Source organism: Heloderma suspectum, chromosome 3, assembly GCF_057233095.1.
Source record: "Heloderma suspectum isolate Gila_16-S chromosome 3, 16-S_ref, whole genome shotgun sequence".
In the NCBI taxonomy this organism is placed as follows: Eukaryota; Metazoa; Chordata; class Lepidosauria; order Squamata; family Helodermatidae; genus Heloderma; species Heloderma suspectum.
In genome coordinates this window covers 211,716,973-211,741,679 of record NC_139460.1, presented here as the reverse complement: position 1 = coordinate 211,741,679, position 24,707 = coordinate 211,716,973, and the positions used below count along the sequence as shown (strand labels likewise).

Below are 24,707 nucleotides of genomic sequence, written 5' to 3'. Positions count from 1 at the left end.
CTGCCACTTGAAAGAGAGAGGTTCTAACTCAGCATTTACACTGGTATGTTTGTTTTCTACATTTCATTATTTCAAAATGACGGGATTGTATTGTTTGTTGTACTGAAATGGCTTGATTTGGAATTTGGTTCCATATTTTTATTTTATGCTGCAGATGTTTTTCTTCTTCTCTCCTAGTTTCTATTCCTCTTAGTTGCTATGGCCATTGGTTTTTGCAATTTAATAAATGAAAGTAATACAGCAAATTAAATCTGCATATGTGGTACTTTTTTTTGGTATAAAGTGCACATTAGGTTACCTGGACTTTGGTCTTGAAAATGGCAGGCCTAACGTAGCATATTTGAAAATCTCAGGGAGGTATTTCTCTCTCATCTAAGTGTGCATGTATTCTTTTATCTCCACTACTTGATCCATGCTGAAAATAAGGCCAAGAAAAGTAGATGAGAAGTTTTAAAACTTGCTCATTCAGGTGGCATCCTGTAAGTCAGCCTTCCTCAACCCGGCTCCCTCCAGATGTTTTGGATTACAACTCCCATCATCCTTGACCACTGCCCATACTAACTGGGGCTGGTGGGAGCTGTTGTCCAAACATCTGGAGGGCACCCTGTTGGGGAAAACTGTTGTATGTCACTGGGAAGGGGTTTTTTCTTGTACCAGGCTTCCAAGCAGCCCATCTCTAGCACTTTACATTCTTGAGCCATAAGCACAGCAAAACGTTGTGGCTCAGTGGTGCTGCAGTACCAAGCTGCCTGAATATTGTCAGCTGACCTCACTGGGCAGTCATTGTTCACCAAGCCCACAAAGCTCTGGCCTCAGAGTTTGCCCCTCAGTCTGAACAACTTGTTTTGAGTGGGAGAACTCTGCTTCCATGGCTGCTCCCTCTTTCTGCCTGCTGCCTTGGATCATTTGTGACTCCTACTTGGCTTTGTCCTTACCCTTGCTTCTGGCCCTGCCACCTTGATGCTGCTGCCTACTAGAAAGTCTGGTGTGACTTACAGCCGAGTTGCTCTTTACAGAGGAAGTGTGGTGGCACAACATTTAGTACTGGAGGCAATAAACGCATGCTAGAGCCAGTTTAAAAGAAATTCAAATCAACTTACTTTATTAGTGCTTTTATGCACATCATCAGAGAAGGCTACCTAACACTGTTCAATTACAAGCACCCCCTAAAGCTGGGTGTGTGAATGTCAGTGAGCAAAGGCATGAGATATAGTGACTTGCTTCCTCTCTGAAGAGACTGCATGGCACTCCTTTGGCCGATCTACATTGCGCCCATCATCGCAATGAATTCAGTGTCCTGTCGGGTTAAACGCTCTCGCATTAAAACGTGATTATCCACATTCACCCATTTTCCCCATTGTGGTGCTTCATCGAATGCATGAGCTCGGTTCACACATGAGCGCTGTGCTGTTTTCCTGCTCTTAAAGATGAAGGCTGTCATTGGAGGATCAAAAACTGTTCTTGTTTCTGCTGATTCCATGCCCACCACACTCACAGCTCTCGACGGCCCCTTGTCATCTTCTGGCTACTGATCTCATAGCTTCCTCAGCACTCAATGTTTCCTCAGCAACAAGCAAAGGGCTGGATGTGTGCGCGCTTGTCTGATCTCGGAAGCTAAGCAGGGTCAGCCCCGGTCAGTAGTGGGATGGGTGACCGCCTTGGAATCAGGCTTCCTGCATTGAGCAGGGGGTTGTTCTATCCCTTCAAATGAGACTACGTTTTACCCCGTTCAGCTTTTTTTAAAAAAAATTAAGGCGTTATCTTCGAAGAAGCGTGCCTTCTCCGTGTTTTTTTTCTTCTAATTCAGGCATGATCTTCGAAGATTCGGAAATTCGAAGATTTGAAGCTTCAAATCTTTGAATTTTTGAATCTTCGAAGATCAAGCCTGAATTAGAAAAAAAAATTGCAGAGAAGTCATGATTCTTCGAAGATAACGCCTTAATTAAAAAAAAAAGCCGAAGGGAGTAAAACTTAGTCTCATTTGAAGGGATAGAACAACCCCCTGCTCAATGCAGGAAGCCTGATTCCCAGGCGCTCACCCATCCCACTACTGACCGGGGCCGACCCTGCTTAGCTTCCGAGATCGGACAAGCACGCACACATCCAGCCCTTTGCTTGATGCTGAGGAAACACTGAGTGCTGAGGAAGCTATGTGATCAGCAGCTGGAAGATGACATGGGGCCGTCGAGAGCTGTGATTGGACAGCAGGGAAATACAAACACTGCTATATATGGACAGGCAGGGGAGGGGACTATGACCAGATACGATAGTGAAGGTGGAAAATCAGAGCACATTAAGGGGAAATACTGGGATATCAGGGTATTGAAAGCAGGAGCACGGAAGTGGGAAATTCTAGTTCCAATTCGAGGTGGGTACTGTGTAGTGTGAAAGACGGGTGGTGAAACCTCATTGGAAGCGGAAAACCCCATAAGCGTAGATCGGCCCCTTTTTGCAGGGGCAGAGGTAGAAGGGGGCAGGAAATAGGAACTGATCAGGCTACAGGATATTCTGTATTGCCCCCTAGTGTCTGGAAGCATGCAGAGTGGTTCCTGTTATCCAACACTGACTTGGGTCTCCTCTTGACCCCCATCTAACTCAGTTATGCTCCTCCTCTCTGGCCCCTCTTTTCTGGAACTTGACCTTCTCTGTTTTGGACCATGCCCCTATCTCCAACTCTCTTCTGGAGTGACAGGCTGTAGCAGACCCCTGCTGTGCTGGGCCATGACACAGCCTAAGTCAGGGGTAGGCAATGTGGTGCCCATAGGCACCCATGAGCCCCAGGGCACCATCCTGGGTGCCCGCCAACATGACCTACCCCTCCCACTTAAAGAAATTAACACTCTTTCTTACCTGGAATAGCTGTAAAACAGGTGCTGAAAATCTGGGGGGTCGAAGGAGTTGTTTAGTGTGTTTGGTGCACTACCTCTGCCTTGTACTCAGTCTTTGGGGCAGGCTATTTGTCCTTTCCTATGCCTCCCATGGGAGCCATTTTGTAGTGGTGCCTAGGGGCATCTCTACACCAGCCTAAAATCCTGCATTTAAAACAACTTTCTGCTTCTGTTTTAAATGCAGGATCACAATGACTCCCTTTTTCACTTGCTTCCTTTCCCCCCTCCCCTTTCCCCCCTCCTTCTCCCCATAGCCGAGTCTTCCATTATTTTTCATTGATCTCGCTCCTCTTCTTACTGCTTTTCCTCTTTTCACAGAGGAAACTCAAGCGGAACACAATGGGGGGGGGGTAATTTGACAGCTCATCATCTGCAATCTATTTAAAAATGGAACAAAGGGCATTTAGTGCAGGAGACGCCCTGGAGGGTCATGGTGTCATGGCAAGAGCCCACAAATTTCCCTGAAGGACCAAACTCAATTGCAGGATAAAAGCTCCATGTGAAGAAAGCCCAGGACAGTTTCTCAAATTGCCAAATGTGCCCACAGCCCAAATAGGCTGCCTACCCCAGGCTTAGATTTATATACACCTCAAAAACACCAAGCACTTCCATAGGGCTGACTGGCATAAGGCTCACAGGAAGACTGAATCCCTCCCACACACACCCAATAAATACTTGTAAGAGCTAAAATGATTTGATCTCTGCCACAACTGAAACTGCGCCTAAGTGCATGAACTGCAATTGCTCATATCCATTGCCTATTACCCTTTTCCCTCCTTTCCCTGCCCTTTGTTTTCTCTTCCACTGTGGAAATTTTGACATTAAGCTCCTTGGGGCAGGAACCGCTCCTGCTGCTGCTGCTGTGTAAAGTGCCATATACAATGATAGTGACTTTCAGCCTATCTTTGGCAAAATATCTTCTTTCCAGTAAGCTTTGATTTGATCTAGCAACCCAGCATGGGCAAAGCTTTGTTGAACCCACAGTGAAGGAATAAAGCATTCTGAAAGCTGTTCTGAACAAAACAAATCACGAGGGGGTAAATAAGACTCAATGGCAGTATGATTAGCCATAACATCACGGTACCATCCAAGTCTTTAAGCTTCAGAAGCAAATCGTGGTAATCATAGGATAGCTCAGTGTGCCAACTTAGGTACATGTATAATTCTTTGTGAAAATGGTGTGCACATGTGCAGTTCTTATTCAAACTGAGTGAGACTGTTCACTGGAATTTAAATACAGGTCTGACACTCTGAAAAGATTAACAGTTTTATGCCTGCCTTGAAGCTGCTACTTTTCAACACTACCAATGTGACCAAATATAATCACAAAGGGTTATTAGGAAAATAGTGCTGAAACACACCAAAGGGCAGAGCTTTTTAAATGATGGAGAGAGAGAGAAAAAGTCAGTGCACAGTGAAATGAACAAGTAGGGCATCTTGCTGGAACCAGAACATAATATAGTTCTTTAAAAATGGAAAACGCATTAGACATTTTGCTAATGAAATCATGTGGACTCTGTACCACCCCCACCCCCATTAACAAAACCATTTAGGGTACAGAATATTAAGAGCAGAGTGACTGCGCCTAACAGGCTGGGATCAACAGCTGTCATGCTAGAGTCCACTAATGTTCAATTGCTTCCTATTGTTTTCAGATTATTCAACCTCATTCATTGTCATTGCCTCTGTGAAGGATTAATCAACTGTTTGCAGCCACATTATGTTTTGGAGTCATAACAGGAACAATTGGTCTACAGTTTTAGATCAAAATGGCGTGTTACAAATCTGAATGAAAAGATGACTTGTTCATAAATACGTGGTAACAATTTAATTGGTGTGGAAATTATATAAAACAACATTGTTTTGCTTTTTAACTCACAGGAAACAAAATATTTGAAATGGAAAAAAGGCTTGCAAGTGAACTAAAACAGATAAGTTTTTGATCGCTTGAACTATAATAACCATCACAAAAAGTTAACAGATAATTAGATAATTTTTTCAGGTTTCCCCCCCCATTATCATTCGTTTTAATGAACACCTTTATTATGTATTAAGAATGTCTGCAAAGGCGCTAGTCAGTACCTTGCTTGATGTAAATCTGTTTGTTATTATGAAGAGAGTGTTTGCATGCATTCTTGCTGGAGATTAACAATTTGCATCTGTATATGTATTTTCAGTATACATTTTGCAGATACTGTAAGGTGGATTTCCAAATCACTTTTTGCATTTGGAGTATCACAAAAATGCATTTTCTCAATTCCAATATACATCAGCAACACAATATTAACAAAAACCCAAGTTGCTGAGCTTCTTTGTGCAGTATGAAATATTATACAACTCATTTTATATAGTCTGGCAATTGTGAAAACCTCTAGATGCTGCCTAAGTGCCTCTTTTTTGCAGTTAGGTCTATCCGTTCCTACACAGCCTTAAGTGGATTGTCTTCCTCTTGGGTTTAGCCGTCCTTATTAACAGTTCCTTCTCCCAACCAAGCACTTTCAGGCCAACGAATGCAATGCCATGATGTGTCAGGAAAGGTTTCTGCTGAGCTGCAGAAGGTTATTCGCAGATCAGACCTTTTGCTTAGCTGTCATAATTCTTGTGGGGCCTGCCAGACACTGGTCCAGATGGCAAGTTGTTAGCGCTGGACAGACATGGCTTTGGGAGACTGAAGCCTGCAATGTCAGGATTTTGTTGGAAGGGGGTTGTGTGTGTGTGTGTGTGTGTGTGTGTGTAGTTCCCGGGGTGGGAAGATGTGGGGATGGAAACATAGAGCTGCCCACCCACCTGCTGCCACCTGTTCTGCTTTTGCCGTTGCTTCTATAAAGACTTCCTTTCCTCGCAACTTATGCTCACTGACCAGCCCTAGGAACTGAGGAAGGAGCAACAGTTTCTCTCCCTCTTAGCTTCAGGTTAACTCAGCGTCACTACAAACAAGAGATTATCCTGAAGGGAGAACTACTGGGATTTTGCTCCCTCTCTATCCAGCATTAACTAAAAGTCCATTGGAAGATATTTTTAAAGTTATGTTTGCTACCCACTGAAACTCTTTTGGATTATAGAGATTCTCCATTGAAAAACAATTTTGTGTGTGTGGTCCATTTACAATCTGAATTTTTGAGAGCAGAGATGCCTCTTGTTTCCCTGCCTCTTTGCCAAACAGAAAGAAATGAAGAAGAATCAACACATCCGATGAATTGTGAGGTGTACTTCAGATTTCAATCTCCAGTCTGAGAATCGAGGGGCCATTTCAAACTTCAGAGCTGTTTTGCAGTTGTAGGAAGATGTTCTTGTTCAGAAGAAGCCTGTCTTCATGAACTCTGAGTGAAGCTGTTTCCCTCATCTGTTTTTTTTTTTTTTAATACTGTAAAAGCTTTACTCTCTGCCAACAGATTTCTTGGGTGCAATTTTCTTCCTTTTTTTGCATCTCCCATGAAACCCTGCAAACTGAATAATACCATGCATTCCGGCTCAGAAACAGACATCCAGTACAGAAGTGGAACAGTCTGTGAAGCGAAGTGTGGCTCCGAACGCCTGGAGAGTGCTGCCAAGCGCAGGCTGGCTGCAAATGCCCGGGAGAGGAGAAGAATGCAGGGGCTCAACACTGCCTTTGACCGCCTACGCAAAGTGGTCCCCCAGTGGGGACAAGACAAAAAGCTCTCCAAATATGAGACCCTTCAGATGGCCCTGAGTTACATCATGGCACTGACGAGGATCCTTGCCGAAGCCGAGAGATACAGTGCCGAGAAAGACTGGATTGATTTTCACTGTGAGCATTTCCACCAGGAGAGTTGCCACACTTACACGGGACAGAAGGTGGCTGCTGAGGTGGACCCTTATCATCCACAGGGGATTTTCAGCTTTCAGCCTGACCACTACTAAATTGACAGTGCGAATGTGCACAAGTCAGACTGGTCAGATTTTTAACCATTGAGAACAAGAACTCAGCAGCTGCATAAGGTAATCTTTGGTCATTGTATTCTTGCTCTTTGCCTGTCATGTGCTGAGCTCCTTCGAACTCAATTGGGAACTTTTTCAAATGCTGTCTACTGACACAGACGATCACGCTTACTTACCCCTCCCCACTACTTATTACCCATGACATGTGCATGACATATTTTGTGTTGAGTTCTGAGATTTTTGACATCTTCTTTCATCGGTGATATGACTTACATGTTGCACCAGGGTTCGATCCAGATTTAGGCGTTTGCAACTGGGCTGGCAGAAGTGGATGTCCCCGCCCCTTCCTCCCCATGGCAACCGCATCAATGGAAAGTAGATCCTGGATGCAACCCCATATGTTTTTATTCTGATGCGTCAAAGTCAACTGGACGAGCCAAATTGGTATATGGGCTGCTCCTTAAATTCACGGAAGTTATAGCAGAAGTAAATATAATCCCATTCCTTCATTAATCCCTACTTTGAGGATGCATTTTTGTTTCCTGGTTACTAGTGTATCATAACATAGAAAAGCAGAAATTATACTGTTTAGTCCTCAGAGAAGTAACTTCTTTAAACTTTGTAAGTTTGCCATAATGGGTTCTTTCAGACCAAATTGAGTAGGTTTAACTTGTATACAATTCACAGCTTCTCTGGTGTATGCTTGAAATAGAGCTAATTTCAAGTAGTGTATTTAGAATGTTTATACATTCTCTGCTCTGTCTGTAAAAGCAGATTAGTTCAGGTGACATAATGATAAAATAGCTGCATGAAAATAGAGATCTGGAGTTTGTGACTTATGATGATTCTGGTTTTTGTTTGTTTACATTGTTCTGTTTCCTTGAAGCCATAAGAAATTTTGTAAACTATAAATAAACTTTTTTTTTCTCATATAAAATGTTCTCACTTTTAAAAAGTAGTGGGTATCCTATAGTGGAAGTTAAATATGCTCCACCAGAGTTGCTGCTGTGACTACATCCTTTAGATTCTGGATAGTAAATATAATACACACACACACCACACACCACCACATTTGCTTATTAAAAGTCTGTTTTTATTTCTCAGGCCGTATAATCGGGGACAGTTTCCCCTATCACACGCCTCATGATAAACAACACTTTAACTTCCTTCACTCTCCAATTTATTATATCATAAAAACTAGGCATACAATGAGATTGCATTGAGAGCATTTCTATACCATTTCCAAAATCCCGCAACTTTATGGGGGCTTTTTGCTTCCATGTTAATGTCATGTAAAGGACCCAGAACCTTCCGTGATTAACCAGTCTCAATAACCAATCTTCTCCTGTGTGGAGAAGCCCTGAGTGAAAGTAAAAGAAAGAGCCCTTGGGTAATGAAGGGCTCTTTCTTTGCTTCCCTTTCATGTACCCTCAAAATAAATGGTCTATGTTCCTTGGCTGATGCTTTAGCACTGGGCCAGCAAGAAAAGTAGTTCTATGGATCTTTGCTAGCAGAATGTGTTAGGTATGTATTCCTGCCTGAGTTCTGAAAAATGTCCAGATCATCTCCTCTCTCTCATATTTGTTGTCAGAAATAGGCTAAAACGATTAAAAGAGAGAAGGTGACAGAGGGAAGTGGCTTATAGTGATGGTGAGAATGCAGAATTTCAAGACCAGAGAGGCAGATACCTGCTTTTAACCAAATTCATAGAGGGCAGGGAGGAGGGAGGGGGAGAACCATATAAATTGCCAGTATTGTTATGTAGTGGGCAGGGATAAATTCACCATTTAACAGAGAGCCCAGGTGATTGGGATCACAGCTGCAGTTTATTTATGAAGGAGTTCTTTATGGGAGATTATGAACAGAAGGTTGTTCCACAGGTGGGCCAAACTACACATTATACTGGGAGGCCTGTGACTGATCTCCTGTGGTTTTTGTTTTACTAAATGCAGCAGGTGCAGAGCTACTAATCTGACCTGGGAAGTGGAACAGAGGCTGGAGGCCTTTAACTCTTCCTGCATTTTCCCAATCTAAATTGCACTCCTCTCCCTCTGGATCCTATCTGCTCTGCTGGAGTGAAGGAAAAACAATCAGGTGTCTGTTTCATTTCTGATAATATGGAAGTAAGTTATCCTTCTAATAAGATGTGATTATGTACATTTCCAATTTAAAATGGCTTAAGGTGCAATCCTATGCATGTTTAGACAGAAAAAAGTCCTACAACTTCCAGCATTCCCCAACCAGCATGGCTGGCTGAGGAATGCTGGGAGTTGTAGGACTTTTTTTTCTGTCTAAACATGCTTAGGATTGTGCCCTTAGTTTGGGGAGAACCATGAGATAGGAGTCCTACCTTCTTTTGTGGTTACAATGCATTGCTCCTAGGACAGGGGGTGTCAGATCTGGAGTGCTAGATCACATCACAGACTAAAGATGTTAGAGCATTGTGTATATAGCTGGAGGGGCATCCAGGTGTCCCAGACAATTAAAAGACTGACATGCAGAACTAGAATCAGTGGGTGGAAATTGTAGGGAAGCAGTTTTCATCTTAAACATTAGAAGAAACCTCCTAATGATAAGGCCTATTTGAAGTTGAACAGATTGCTGCAGGACGTGGTGGGATCTCCTTCACTGGAGATATTTAAGCAGGGGTTGGGCAGCCATGCTATCTATCAGACATGTTGTAGCTGCATCCTGCATTGACCAGGGGCTTGGACTAGATGACCACTCAGATTCAACACTATGATTTGATGCTATTTGCACTATTATATTGACACGAGGCTACAGGCACCTTGGATAGCTCCTTTAGAGTTCTGACTGAAATCTGGAGTGGATTCACCACCCCACTGACATCAGAGCCACCAGCCTCCACTGGCTACAGGATATTTAAATACATGAACTCTGGTTCAGATTACAAGCATTTTTACTGGTGCAGAATTACAACATTCAGATCACTGGGTCATAACAGTGCAAGAATAAATTCCATGCTAATGTATAGAGGCAGCAGCACGTTACGCCACAGGCTACACGCCAAGAGCAATCATGATAAAGACTATGTCTAAAAATGATTTTCTCTTACGATTAAACCTCCTGTATATAGGTGATACTGTGAGACAGACCCACATTGACCGACAGGGCTTCCCGACTGCTGGCAGCGGCAGGGAAAAGCACCTCATGTTTTGATGGACTTTCATGAATCTTAATTGGCGACAGGCAGCACACGTGTCTGCCGGCTTGGAACTGTAGCCACAGGCCCCAAAATAGGAGACCATAAATACAGAAGGGCATATGCCTGCTGCTGCAGTGATAGAGTATCCCTGCACCGAGCTGACTGCAGTGATCAGCCGTTTGGTGGGTGGGGGCATGGAAGAGAATCAGCGCAGCACCTGCTTCTCCCTCCCACAGAGGAGGTGAGTGGTGTTGTCAGCCGATCAGACTTTGGGGTGGTGGTAGAGCAGGAGGACCTCTTGTGCGTCTCAATGTTGGATGTGCCCCCAGCCCCATGCTGGTCCTTTCTGTGTTGGTGGTAGACCTGTGTGTATGAACCTGTTTGACTTCAAAACTGAAATAAAGTAAGACCAGTGTGTCATGGTGCGTCACTACTAAGTATCAAAAGAAATGAACATATGAACAGGCTATTAAAAATCATATTTCTCACAAGCAGTTGGACAACCGAAAGACATTAAAAACAATGGGCGCAATCCAACCAAAGCTGAACACTTTCCAGTTCCATTAGTTGTAATCTCTCCTGTTAAAATCAAGTGTTTAATGTTGGCTGGGTCATGCCCACACTTTAGTGCAATGGAGACTGTAAATCAGACTTCAGAGAGTGGCCTTTGCTGTAGGCATCATTCACTGCTGTTATTCACAGGACCTGAATCCTGCTGATAGAAGTGTAGCTAATAATATTTGCTTATTGTTCTTGGCACCAGGAAATTACATCAGAGCACTGAGACAGATCCTACAAGATGAAAGCATCCAGCAAGCAAGGCCAATAAGGGTAGTGATTATTGAAAATAGGACCAACGTGTTTTGCTGCTCTTCATCGGCAAGTTTGTGCGGGAAATGCCTTGGGAACTATAGACTGATTAAGTACAACTGCAGGCAAAGCTGATAAGGTGCATTCCTTCTGGATCTTGGTGCAACCCCGTCTTTTTCTGGGTGCTACATGACAAGGCAAGCAACCAATGGAGATATAAAGCTCCGCCCTCACATTACATTGCAGATGGAGATCATATTGGGATGCCTCACATTCAGATGTGTGTCTGATCTCACGTGTGGTTTTTGATACAGCAAAAGGATTAGGGCGCAGATACAGGGATAGAAGCCTATTTAGAATATTCGCCCCAAATCCTACTGAAATTCTTCTTCTGCAACTTCCAGTCATTTGCCAGGTGCTAAAGATGAGAGGCAGTATCCAAATCAACACTAGCACTGTCAATTACATTGCATTATTAGCTGGCGCGGCAGGTTTTCAGTGGAAACTCCTTGTGCCAGCTGGAGCTATTGGCATTGCGTTACAGGCCACGTACACTAGCGCAACATAATTTATGTTAGCACGAGTGTCGACTTGGATATTGCCCAAACCTACAGCAGCCTTTGGCTCTGAAATACTCATGCTATCAGTTCCTTGAGGATGCAGTCAAAAAGGTACTCACATAATGGAACTCTGAAGCATTTATTTAATTGATGAGAGAAAATACATTTGCTGAACAGTCTGGCATTCCGCTTTATATGCATTTAAAATGTCCTTTAAAATTGCACAGTTCATTCCCTCCCACTTTCTATTGAAGTTTATATGCCTTCATATTTCATCAGGATACAACCCCATTTTAATGGAAAAATAATGTCATATTGGTAGAATATAAGGCCATTGACTTGTGCAGTATTTCATTTAACAGATACGTTTCATTAGCTTTTCCTTCTATATTAACTCTGTTACCGTTTATTGCGGGTATAAATTATCACTTTTCAGAGAATTGTGTTTTGATCCTGCTGGCATTAGTAAAGTTTTTAAAAAATCATGATTTTTATTACACATTGCATTTCTCTGACTCAAAGCAACGGTTTCCAAAATATTTTGACGCAGACCTAGGTCAGCTGACCTAATTTTAAAAATAATAAAAAAAACATTTTCAGTTCTGAAATATGAGGATGTCAGTGCTGCTATCATTTGTTATATTTGTGTTTTGCCTACATGTGAGAACCACTGAGGGTTGGCTCTATGTTGGTTTCCCAATACTAAATATGTGTGCTGGTTACTCTACTTTTGAAGCTTTCATCAACATTTCTGCATAACATCCACAATGTTGTGTTTTTGGTGCTGTGCTGTTACAGCAGTAAGCATCCTTTTGCTGGAACACAACATCTAAGATTTGGGATTATATATATTAAGTAGTCTCAAAGCACAGGAGCAACTTTCTGGCTTCCTAGTGTTCTCATACACAATATGCTGCTTTTTGGTGTTTCCTGGATTGCTCAAAGTCTTTATCACCTTAGCAACCTCAGAGAAGAAACAAGAAGCTTAAATAAACTGATGAATATATGAGATCCAGATTTAAACACATGCAACTCGTCTGGTGGAAACAGATTTCCCCATGCCCTCCTCCCACGGCAGCCCCACCAGTTCCCTGGAGATGCTACACAAGAGAGTGAGGGGACACTGCCAACTGTGGTGAACTGTGGTGTAGGGGAGACCCCCCAAATCAAGCAATGGCTCCTTCTGTGAACTGAGCCCTATTGTCCACAGAAAGCAGATCCTGGATCTCATCCTATGGATTTGGAAATATCAATAAAATCCCATTGGGCTACATTCAAGTTTACGCAAGTGGACTTCTGCTCGTGCAACAAACATTTCCTGTATTCTCCTTCCCTCTGTAGTCACCCCCCCATCCCAGAATCTGCTCCAGAGGGCCCCCCCAACCCTCAGGAGCAGATTTGGGGAGGGACACAGATGGCAACAGGGGGAAGGGGGAATTTGTTCTGCTGGTGGATGCTGTTCTGTCAGTGGGCAAACCCAACTGTCATTTTATTTTAGGTTTATAATATTTCATTGAATTAAATATCTATTTAACATCCTTATTGACTCCTACTGAGTTCTAACTGAGGACTCAAAAGATAATGAATTCATTTTGTTAATATGGAAATTCTGTCCTTTTGGAATTTTGCAGGAATGATTTTTTGCTGCATAAGACAAAAGGATTTGTTTATAGTGCAAAGTCAGTTTAAGTTCTGCTTGATGAACTAAAGGAAAAAGAGAAGTCAAACAACCTTGTGCAAGGAGAAAACTCTGGCAGCGAATCTGTCATGTTTTTCAGCAGTATCAGTGGCTACAATGGCCTTTTTAAACATAATATTATTTGCTCAATTGATACTACACATAATTCAGGGCTGCTATATACATATTGGGCACAATCCAGCAGAAGTCAGTCATGACTAAATTCCATTGAAATCAATTGGATTTAACAGTGTAATCCTATACATTCCTCAGAAGTGAGATACTTTGCAATGGGACTTACTTCTTGGTAGGTATGTATAGGATTGCAACCTAAATTAGTTGCTATTACAGTAAATGTCCAAAATTTGCTCCGTACTGACATTCACATAAGAAGAGTGACTCTATTTTTTAAAAATATAAAAATAGATATATATATTTCCTGCACTTTTCAGACATACACCAGTGAGTAAATGTTGATAATCACATTTAGGTGAGTATTAATGTTCACTGGCGTATATCTGAGTTTTCAGACATACACAAATTTCGTCTGGAGCATTTATATATGAATGTCAACTTTCACCAAATTTTGGACATTCACTGTAACATATCCATGCCCACAATGACAAAATGATGCCGTATGCACCTTTCTCTACAAAAATGTTCATAGCAACAAGGATACAATGACATCATTTCTATTTAATATTTAAGTAGATGCTGTCAATCTTTCTTTCTGTGGACAGTCAAAACGTATCATTACTTTCATATACATATTGTGAGAAAGATTTTAACTTATGTCTCAAAGTTTGGATGAACTTTCTGTTTCACCCCACTAAGTTCTGCTCTCTCTTAAAGATAGAACTCCCCCTTTAAAAGCAACTGGTATAGGCAACAGAACTTGATCTCATTGTGATAGTGCATTAGACTTGTCCAGATTCTGGCCTCATTTATAACAAAGCAGACAAGTTGGTCTTAAATGTTATTGCTTTCCAGTGAAATCCTGTCTTGTTGAGATCAGAATCGGACCCTGTGCTAGCTAGCAATGATGGAATTCTACTGACAGTAGTTTTATTCTGTTCCCTGTATAAAGAGCTACCAGGAAACTCACCTTGCATTGATGAGCCAACTGTTCTTCATTTGTATTCACCCTTTAAAAACTCACTCCTCTTAAAAAGTCTTGCCAGAATCTCCTCTCTCCTTTCACCCAAAGAAACTCCCAAGCACTAATATTTGGACAATGTGGAATCATTGGATCATCAGCAGACTTAGCATGAGATCAATTCCTTCAGTCATTCTGATGAAGGCTATAATTAGTGCTATTGAACTGAGGGAGGCTTATCACTAGTGCAAAAGTAAAGAATATTTAGGTCCTGGCTTTGGATTAGAATTTTATTATATTCCTTGGGAGGGTCGGAACTTCATGTAGCTTATACAGCCAAGTGACTATTCACTGCTAATATTTACAGCAATATTATTATTGTGCTTTATGGAGGTCTTTGGTAGACCTGATGGCAGCAGATTAATCCCCTAGCAGTGAAATCAGAATCACACATTTGACCAATAGTTTAAACAGGAACTAAATGCTAATATATATTCCTAGCCTTAATGGAAACTTTGTTCAGAAAACTGAATAAAACAGAAATGCAGTAAAACTGGTTAATTAGTTGTATGATCAAAGACCTTTCCCCCTGAAATAGCTTTTGCATGTATTCATTTGATCACTTGCTAATAAAATTCCTTTGCTTTTTACCCAAGTGCTAAAGCTTTGTCCTAGAAATATGAATACAGAATTATCTGTTTCAAACCGTGGGAGCTATACCAGTATCCAAAATGAAACTGAAATAGGTTTGGTTGGACCAGGCCATAGTTCCTCTTTGTTTAGTGCAGCACAGCTGTGGAAGTATTTTCTCCTGTGTGTGTGTGTGTATCAACATCCAGTGCTGCTGTTCCGCTTATGCAGTTGATGTAGCAGTAGTGTAAGTGACCTCTAGTGCGACTCCAACAGCATTAGCTGGTGCTACAGGTTTCCACAGAAAACCTGTCATACCATATTACACTGTTGGCGTTGTTCTAGAGGTCGTTTATGCTAGTGCTGTGTCAGCTGCATAAGCGGAGTGGCGGTGTTGGATGCTACCCATGTGTGTATGTACACACACACACACACACACACACACACACAAATATCTTATCAGTCCCTGAAGTGGAAGAAAAAGGAAGTGGGATGGTTGTGAAAGAACTGGGATGGTTTCAATGAGGGGGAAAAAGGGTTAGACCAGACTAAGTTATGTCAGCCTGAAATAGTGGGATGGCTATAGGTCCGTTTGAAAAGAAGTAGAATGACATCCCGTCTCATTTTGAGCACTGTATATCAGATATAATATATACACAATCATCAAAATCTCAGGATGAGAAAGGAATTCATATCTTCAAGCCCATGAAATGAAAATAACCTGTATGCTATTTTTTTGGTTCAAAATAGCAAATTTCTAAAATGGAAAAAGAACAAGTAAGCACACTTCAAAATATATATAGCAATGGTAGTTATGGTGTCTACATAATATGTGTTTTGTAGGATAGAAGCTGTTTACAGCACAATCCTATGCATGCCTACTCAGAAGCAAGTCCCACTGAGTTCAATGGAGCTTACTCCCAGGAAAGTGACGATAGGATTGCAGCCTACGTCCAAAATATATGCTATGGTGTCTTACCATATGATTCAGTACACCATGGGTACACGATTCATGGAATATAAACTCACACAATTGTTTTTAAAAGGTTCTACTGTATATAGTGGCTTCTGTTTGAAATGCCATGCCTTTTTAGTTTTGAGTTTGCCAGACCTCTTATTGATATGTACTCCTATTAAACTGATCTTTCAGCATTTTTTCTTTTTGCGTTTGACTTGTGCTTTGTGACTGTCAGCCACCTTTTATATTCAGAGTCATGTGGTTTACCGTCTTAGAATTGTCACAGTGTCAGTACTTCCACTGGCACCTTTCAGCTGGACATCCAAAATCCTCACCATTGCCTTTTTAAGGTACAGTAGCTTTAAAATTCAAGCAGTAAGAAGTGGTGCAGCTTTCTCTCTTAACAGCTGGAAGCTAGGTCGCCTTCCTTCATAACACTTGGGGGGAAAATAACACAGCACTGAACTGATTGCAGTGTATTCTGTACCACAATGACCCCATAGTACAATGATGTACTAAGGCCTTGTATTATATGTTACTCATAGTAATTTCAGCAACTTTACAGTTACTCAACAAATACAAGTTGCTTGTAAACCTTGAGTCTCCCGGCTTGTACCTTCCATTCTTTTTCACAGTTCTAGTATTTATTCATTTTTTTGCAGGTAGGACTGGAACCAGAGGTTTTTAAAGTTCTTCACTTTCTATCACAGGCTGGGATGGTGATGAAAACCGCACTGGATTTTCAGCAGCAGAGAAAGCAGAAAAAATGTCGAGTCCTTGCCCTGTGAGATTTGGATATCGGGTGCCACCAGGACGAATCTTTATTGGCTGAGGGATCTGTTGATGCCACTGGGCTGGGGCAACAAAAATACATGAATGCAGGACAGAAATCTCAAACATCTTGTTTCAATCACATATAAAGACTGTGGAAATGTCCGCCCCTACTTCATAAGTGGAAACCTAGCAGCTAGAATGAACATGATATTTCCTGCAGTGCTTGCCCTGGGATGAAGTTAGGGTTTGTTTTTTTAAAAATGTTTATTGCAGTCTCAGACCAATACGTAAAGTTAGTTTTAGGTCAGAGTAGTCATGAACCCTTCACAAGTTACGCTGTCTAAGGGATGGCGAACCTTTTATATATCGAGGGCCACATTCTCTCTGTAGAAATATCTTGGGGTCCACATACGGGGGGGGGGGCAGGGCTGGATTCAGTTGTGGGTAGCGTTGAAATGGGTGGGGCCAAAGCTGGTGGTTGGCCACCTATTTTCTTTCTGCCGCTGCTGCCACGTCTCTCTCTCCCTTCTGTTCCTCACCTTATCTCTCTTCCCAACTCTCCCCACCAACCTGCCCCCCCATGCAGCAATTAGTTGTGCTCTGTGTGTGTATATATTTTCAGAGGGTGACAGTGTGCAGGAAGCATTAACAATTCCGACCCCAGTCACCACCACCAGCACCCAAAATTGCTCCCTGCACAGCAATTAAGCTTAGGAAAAAAAGGTCCCATTCATGCAAATGGGACCTCTTTTTAAAAGCCTAATTGCTTTGTGTGGGGATTTTTGCTGCATGTGGGAACTGCTGCACAGCACGCAGGGAGGGGGTGGTCAGCCCTCTCCTCCCCAGCCGCCTCCCCTCAAAATATTTCCCCCCTTCTACAGAAATGAGGTATAGAAAACAAGATCCCATGCATGTAAATGGGGCCTTTTTTCCTAAGCCGAATTGCTAGGGGGGTGGGGGGAGGGGAGCCTATGGGCCAGATCCAAAGGCACCACAGGCCCCATGGTCCCCCGCCGCTGCTTTACTTAAACATCTTCCTAGCAGTGTAATTGATCTTTAGTGTGTTACCTCCAGCTTCACACCCTTCTCCCTTAGGGCTGCCCATCTACTCCAGCAATCCAAGTGATCATATAGAGCCAGTGATATTTTTTTGTAACAGTAATGAAACAGCTTGCAAGCTGAGGGACACACCCCATGATACTTTACAATAGCCCTCCCCAACCTGGTGCCCTCCGGATATTTTGGACTACAACTCCCAGCATTCCTGACCATTGGCCATGCTGGCTGGGGCTGATGGGAGCTGCTATCCAAAACATCTGGTGTGCACCAGGTTGTGAAATGCTGCCTTACAATATCAAAGGAGATAGTCGGCATGACTCTTGGACTGAATGTGGCCATGCACAATCTGAGAGTTGTGCCTCAGCACCCTTTGCAGCACTTCAGAAGCATCCTGGGAACACTGCTCTAGGATTCTATGTCTTAGATTCTAGCTGTGGGATTCTACATCTTGGCCATCTTGGGTGGCAAAAGGTTTGGGGCCAGCTTTGCTTTCCCCATTTTTCATCTGGCCCCACAAAACTCCATATGAAGAACTGGGAATATAAGGACTCGGTTGGGCTTTGGGCTTCACTGGAGTTACTCATGCTGCCTCCCAGACCTGTGGCTCAGTCCTTGCTAATCACCCTCTGTTCCAGGTTGGTTCACCATAGACACTGCCCAGCAATGGTCTCAGCTCAGCCAGAACACGACAACTCTGGCCAAGCCCATCTCCACTGACTATGTCAACCAGGTAAGATATCTCTAAAGAAAAAAGCCATGGCCTGATTCAAGAGAGCTTCCCAATAGAGGTGGCATGAGTCATAACGGGAGGAGGGAACAGGCTACAGACATAGTTGTTGGCATTGGTCAAATTCATCAGTTCTGTTATTTTATCACATAAATCATCATCGCTTACCATATATGTCAAGTCTAGCAGTGCAGGAGACAATGCCGGCCTCATTTTTTGCAGACAAGGTGTACCAACCAGCATCCACTTTTTTAGCTGGCTGAATCAGAAGGCAAACATACCCTGTAGCATCTTGATGCATACTAAAAACAAACATCCCAAAAGTTCTTGCTGTAATTTGCAATTAGTTTGACATAGGGGAGGTTTGTGTTAAATTATAAACATACAAGAAAACCACATGAACACAGAGTGTGTGTGGGCGGGGGGGGTAGGGAGAGAAGAGCCATAGCTCAGTTGCAGAACAGAAGCTTTGCATTCAGAAGGTCCCATGACGACCCCCGAGGGGGGTGATAAGGACTCCCGTTGGACACACTGCAGGGGTGCTACCAGTCAGCATCATGAACTGTCCCATTTCTCTCAGAAAACTTTCTTGGCTTGGATTGTAATCCAGGCACCTGTCCTGTTCTCCCTGGTCCAACAGCAGTTACCTTAGGAAATGTAATTTCCCCAGGACACCAGGGGTGTAGTGGCAAATTTGAAGAGCAGGCGCTCATCATGACCATCTCCATAACCACGCCCCCAGGGAGAGTCCAACAATGCAGGCAGCTGTGTTGATCCATATCAACGAACCAGTTCTAGCAGTTTTCATCTCCATCAGGAACAGATATTGTTGCTGGAAAAATGCATTTCCCCCCAGCTACTGAGAGGACTGCAGCTAAGCTCGGAGGGAATAGGGAAATCTAAGCAGGGTGACGGGTGGCAAATGATGTCAGCATCCCTGCTAATAAAAAAAAGTCCCAACACTGCATCGCAGTTAGCCCTGACTCCACTACATCACTGCAGGAAACCCAAATCTTTAGAACAGACGTCAGGCACCCTAGAAATGGTATGTCCCATGGCTCCTCTAATCCTGGATACTGCTATGTACAGAAATATTTTCTTACAAGGATTTTTTTCTGTCTCTACATTTGCCACGTTTACACATACTGGGAAGCCATGGCCAGCTGTGGTTTCCCAGTACATGCTTATGTAGCAAGTTGCATGCACGTGGTCTTCTGCTGCAGACCCCCTTCACAGGGCAGTCTTCTTACACAGTAAATGTATGAACAGAGCCATAATCCTCATCTACCCCAGCCCTCGTGGATAAAAATGGACTTCCTGGATAATATGAACTTCATGTACAGTCAGGGCCAGAAATACTGGAAGAAGGATAACTGTTTTGGCAGTTGGCCTCTGTACACCACCACATTGAAGTTGAAAGGAAACACACCCAGATGGACTGTCAGGTGTAATTCAAAGGGTGTGACAAAAGTGGGGCACTAACCATTCAGGAAGGACAGCCAGTGGCATACCCCCCGCCCCATCATTGGTGGCTCATAAGTAATGGAACAAACCAACATCATTTCAAACTTAAGGATCGCCTTTAATACCTGGATGAAAATCCTTTGCAGTCAATGACTGCCTGAAGTCTGGAACCCGTGGACATGACCAAATGCTGAGTTTCCTCCCTCGAGATGCTTTGCCAGGCCTTTACTGCAGCTGCCTTCAGCTGCTGCTTGTCTGCGGGTCTTTCTGCCTTCAGTCTAGGGATGTCAGATAATTCCGCCACGGATCTCGGTGAGGCCGAATGCCAGTGCGTTCGGCCCCCGAAATCCGTGGTGGAACGAAGCCCCCCCCCCCCCCCGCGAAAGACGCGCGAAACGGGACACCTACCGGCTGCCATTCGCGCTGACTTGCGAATGGTGGCCGCGGCCACCATTCGTTTCATCACTATAGCTGTGATAGGCTGTGTAAATACTTACGTAGCCTATCACGGCAAAAAAAAGGGAACGCAAATGGCGGCGGCTACGGCGGCCACCATTTGCGTTCCTTTTTTTTTTGGCCATGATAGCCTACGTAATATTTATTACGGCAAAAGAAAGGGGCGCAAATGGCGTAGTGGCCGTCTTTTGCGTTCCCCCCTCTTTTTTTTTGCCATAATAGGCTACGTAAATATTTACGTAGCCTATCACGGCAAAATACAGAGATGCAAATGGCGGCGGCTACGGCTGCCGCCATTTGCATCCCTGCAGGCTGCCCAGCGGCTGGATGTCCGGCTGCGGGCGGCCCCAGCCAGCAGCTCTGCGGAATCTCCATGGAGCGGAGCTGGTCGGAGAGAATTTCGGGGGGAGGGACAGAGCGCCTCCCCCCCACCGCGAATGTCACCCTTCAAAAAGGTAAGTGACTTTCGTACATGCCTACTTCAGTCTTGTCTTCAGTAAGTGAAAAGCATGCTTTATTGGGTTGAGATCAGGTGACTGACTTGGCCATTGAAGAACATCCCACTTCTTTGCCTTCAGAAACTCTTGGGTAGCTTTTGCTGAATGTTTTGGGTCATTATCCATCTGCAGTATGAAGTGGCGTCCTATCAGTTTGGCAGCATTTGGCTGAATCTGAGCAGAAAGTATAGCCCTATACACTTCAGAATTCGTCCTGCTGCTTTTATCAGCAGTCAGGTCATCAATAAACACCAGTGACCCGGTTCCATTTGCAGCCATACATGCCCATGCCATAACACTACCTCCACCATGTTTGACAGATGATGTGGTACGCGTTGGATCATGAGCTGTTCCTTTCCTCCTCCAGACTTTTCTCTTCCCATCATTCTGTTACAAGTTAATCTTGGTTTCATCAGTCCAAAGAATCTTAGTCCAGAACTGGTGAGGCTTTTTTAGGTGTTTGCTGGCAAAGGCTAATCTGGCCTGTCTGTTCTTGAGCATTACCAATGGTTTGCACCTTGTTGTGAAGCCTCTGTATTTACATTCATAAAGCTGTCTCTTGACTGTAGATGTTGACAATGACATGCCTACCTCCGCAAGAGCATTCTTGACCTGCCTACATGTTGTGAAAGGGTTCCTCTTCACCATGTGCAGAATTCTGTGGTCATCCACTTTAGTTGTCTTCCGTGGTCTGCCAGGCCTTTTGCTGTTGCTGAGCTTGCCGGTTAATTCCTTCTTTTTCAGGATGTTCCAAACTGTAGTGTTGGCCACTCCCAATGTTTTTGCTATCTCTCTGATGGATTTATGTTGTTTCCTCAGCCTAATGATGGCCTCCTTCACTCGCACGGACACCACTTTGGACCTCATGTTGGGAGTTCCAGTGAACAGCTACCAAATGCAAATGCAACACTCAGAACCACCTTCAGGCCTTTTATCTGCTTGATTGGTCATGGGGTACCCAGGAAACAGGCCACCTGGCCATGCAGCTGCTTGTCAGCCATTCGTTCCATTACTTATGAGCCACCAATGATGGCGGGGGGTGTATGCCACTGGCTATCCTTCCTGAATGGTTCGTGCCCCACTTTTGTCAAACCCCTTGAATTACAGCTGACAGTCCTGACTTCGCTCCATTTGGTGGTGTACAGAGGCCAACTGCCAAAACAGTTATCCTTGTTCCAATATTTCTGGCCCTGACTGTATATGACATAATCCCTGTGTTCCTTAGGTCTAATGCAAGACAAAATGAACTTTTCTGTGCAAGAGGGCCCCCCGCCGCCCCTGTAGACTCTCAGGTGTGAAAAGGGGGGATGTATCAGCCCATTTTTGGAATGCTTAAGCCTACCTCATCCTTTCTCTGTTGGGAGGGATGGTTTCATTGTCCTTCTTCCAATAAAAGATTGGGGGTGGCATTCCAATCACTCGGCACTCTAGTCGGACTGGATGCCCTTCTGGTACCCCACAATTCTGTAACTTCTCCAGTATCACTGGAGCCTTTTTAACTTCCTTTTCTGGAAAAAAGGGAAGACAATGCTGGTGTGATTCTCTGGTCTTATTTGGTGACTTGCATTCTGCCACTGGAAACAGTAGAATTCAAAATGAATTTCTGGAACACCCTAAAAAAAGACCTGTCTGTTGGCAGGAGCCAGGGGAAGAGTGGATACAAGTTCTCACCCTTAACAGACATTGCTGAAATTGGAAGGCAAAAACATGATCAATTTTAGCCCCATTTACATCCTGCCCAGTTCGTATCACTATATGGAATTGTACGCAAAGGTTCCCTTCCTCCAATGGAACGGGCTTTGGATGTATTATCCCATGATTGATTTAGGGTGCAATCCTATGCATGTTTAATCAGAAAAAAGTCTTAGAACTCCCAGAATTCTCCAGGCAGCCATGCTGGCTGGGGAATGCTGGGAGTTCTAGGACTTTTTTCTGTCTAAACGTGCATAGGATTGCACTCTTATTGATTTTATTGGCTTGTTTATTAAATGTATATCCTGTCTTCCTTAAATTAAAAAAGTGCAAGGCTGGTTACATAAGATTCTAAAAAGGTGCGTACAATTATGTCAACCAGTTGATATTAAGATGATTAAAATTAATCAGTTGACAACAACATTAAATTGGCAACATCAGTTTATTGCATAGGCTCGGTAGAACAGGAAAGACCGCACTGCTTTTTTTAAAAAAAACACAAGGACTTGGTTTGTTAGGCTTCTTTGGGGAGGGAGTTCACAAAAATACTCTAACAGAGAAATAGCCCTGTTCCAGGTTGCCATCAGCCACACCTCCAGCCAAGGGAGCATGCAAAGCTAGGCTTTTCCAGATGATATTGGTAGATGAAAGCATTCATATAAGTGTTGGCATTCCCATACACCAGGAGAAGGTCTGTTATCTCACATGATAATGAGATAATTGAAATTAAAAAACACACCACACACACAAGATGTTTAAAGAGGAACAAGTGAGTGTGGCTGCATATGCCGCAACTGATGGTGCCATGCCATGGCAAGGCTCAACAGGATGCACAGGATTTTTGGCCCAGGGCTCCCACTCAGGTCTCAGACAGAGGGAAGGGGGCCAAACAGCATCTGGCCTTCCTTCTCCTCCTCTCCAGCTTTGAGGGGGATTGTCCCCAGCCTGGTTGCCTCTCATGCATAAATGTTGCCCCTCAGGCAACACCAACTTCCTGTTTCCTCCCCAGCTCCCTCTTGTCTGCCTTCTCCTGCATGACTAGGAAATGTGTATCCATTGTTGCCTGGCAACAGCCCCATGGTTATAATAAATAAACATATAAAATAAATAGCCCTGCACACAGAGAAAGGGGGCTAATACCTTTCCTCCTAACCTTTACTCCTCATTTGTTTCCTGATGGAGCTTTAGGAGGAAGGGGGCTATATCAAAGGCAACATGCCTAGTGCTGTTGCCATTTCTCAGAAACAGCAGGGCAGGTTGAGGAGGGAGAGAGAAAAGCTCTCCCTTTCTCCTCCTCCTCCACACCCTTCCCATCTGTTACTGAGGACTGATGGCACCAACCAGTTTGCCTTTGATTTCAACAGCTTTCTCCTTAAAGATCCATAGAAGCCTGCATTCCCCCGTCCCTTCCTCCTTGCCAACAGGTCGGCTTCTGTGAGTAAACAGGTCGGCTTGTGTGAGTGAGCACAGTCATTCTCCAGTGCTGCTTCGTGTGTGTGTGTGTGTGTGTGTGTGTGTGTGAGAGAGAGAGAGAGAGACAGAATTTCACACAAAGATGGTCTCCCTCCTTCTGGCATGAGATGAGGCTAGTAGGCATATACCCGGCTGGGGAACCTGCCCACCCCCCGATGTGGTTGCCATTCAGTTCCCATCAGCCCCAGCCAACATGGCCAGTAGCCAGGAATGATGGGAATTTGAGTCCAAGCACATCAGAGGGGGGGCACATGTCCCCCACTCCTGACTCAGAGCACCATGGGACACAATCAGTTCAGACAATGAGGATTTTCATATGACCCGGTTTCTGCCAACGGGACCTTCTAGTAGTGAACGTAAGATGTGCAGAGATGAATAGACATGACATGGTGATTCATTATGTAGCCTCTGGGTTAAAATGTTTTAAACAGACTTACCTACAACAGCAAGCTCCAAGCTGATTGAATTTTGTCCCGTTTTGTTTGTGGCAAGGCAAGTGTAAATTCCAGCATCGTTTTGTGTCAGAGGATCAATAAGTAAAGAGTGCACTCCAGTCTCTCTGACCAGCATCTTGTGAGTGGTGTCTGGTAATACAGGCTTGCCATTCAGAAGCCACATTAGGTCTGGAGGCGGTAACCCACTCACCTAACAGATGAGAAAACAGTGATAGGCAAGTGATATAATGACTGTCTTATCCATCCATCCATCCATCCATCCATCCATCCATCCATTGCTTGTTGCATCTTTTTTAGTCTATCTCCCTCCTACAATAACTCATATGGGAAAACAAACTAGAAAGATCAGCTAGAACAGGGGTAGGCAACTTGTAGGCCAAAACATCTAGACCGCCACAACTCCCATCAGCCCGAGGCAGCATAG

At 43.8% G+C, this 24,707-nt stretch overlaps 2 protein-coding genes across 2 annotated transcripts in view; one reads left to right on the top strand and one right to left on the bottom strand.

The window, feature by feature from the left end:
• The first annotated feature begins 6,320 nt into the window (after nt 1-6,320).
• On the top strand, nt 6,321-6,770 carry ATOH7 (atonal bHLH transcription factor 7). The gene has a single exon (XM_084841890.1). The coding sequence runs from the start codon at nt 6,321-6,323 to the stop codon at nt 6,768-6,770; it is 450 nt and encodes a 149-aa protein (XP_084698016.1).
• A 9,574-nt stretch (nt 6,771-16,344) lies between these two features.
• The window catches only part of MYPN (myopalladin), a 126,868-nt gene continuing 118,505 nt past the window's right edge, over nt 16,345-24,707 (bottom strand). The window contains exons 18-21 of the mRNA XM_084841889.1: nt 24,266-24,473; nt 22,006-22,171; nt 18,415-18,548; nt 16,345-16,540 (exon numbers count right to left, since the gene is read on the bottom strand). Of these exons, the coding sequence (XP_084698015.1) occupies nt 16,371-16,540; nt 18,415-18,548; nt 22,006-22,171; nt 24,266-24,473 (678 nt within the window). The 3' untranslated portion in view covers nt 16,345-16,370. The remainder of the gene's footprint in view (nt 16,541-18,414; nt 18,549-22,005; nt 22,172-24,265; nt 24,474-24,707) is intronic.

Coding starts and splice junctions, on each gene's coding strand:
- ATOH7 (XM_084841890.1), top strand. CDS start 6,321: ATGAAACCCTGCAAACTGAATAATACCATGCATTCCGGCTCAGAAACA.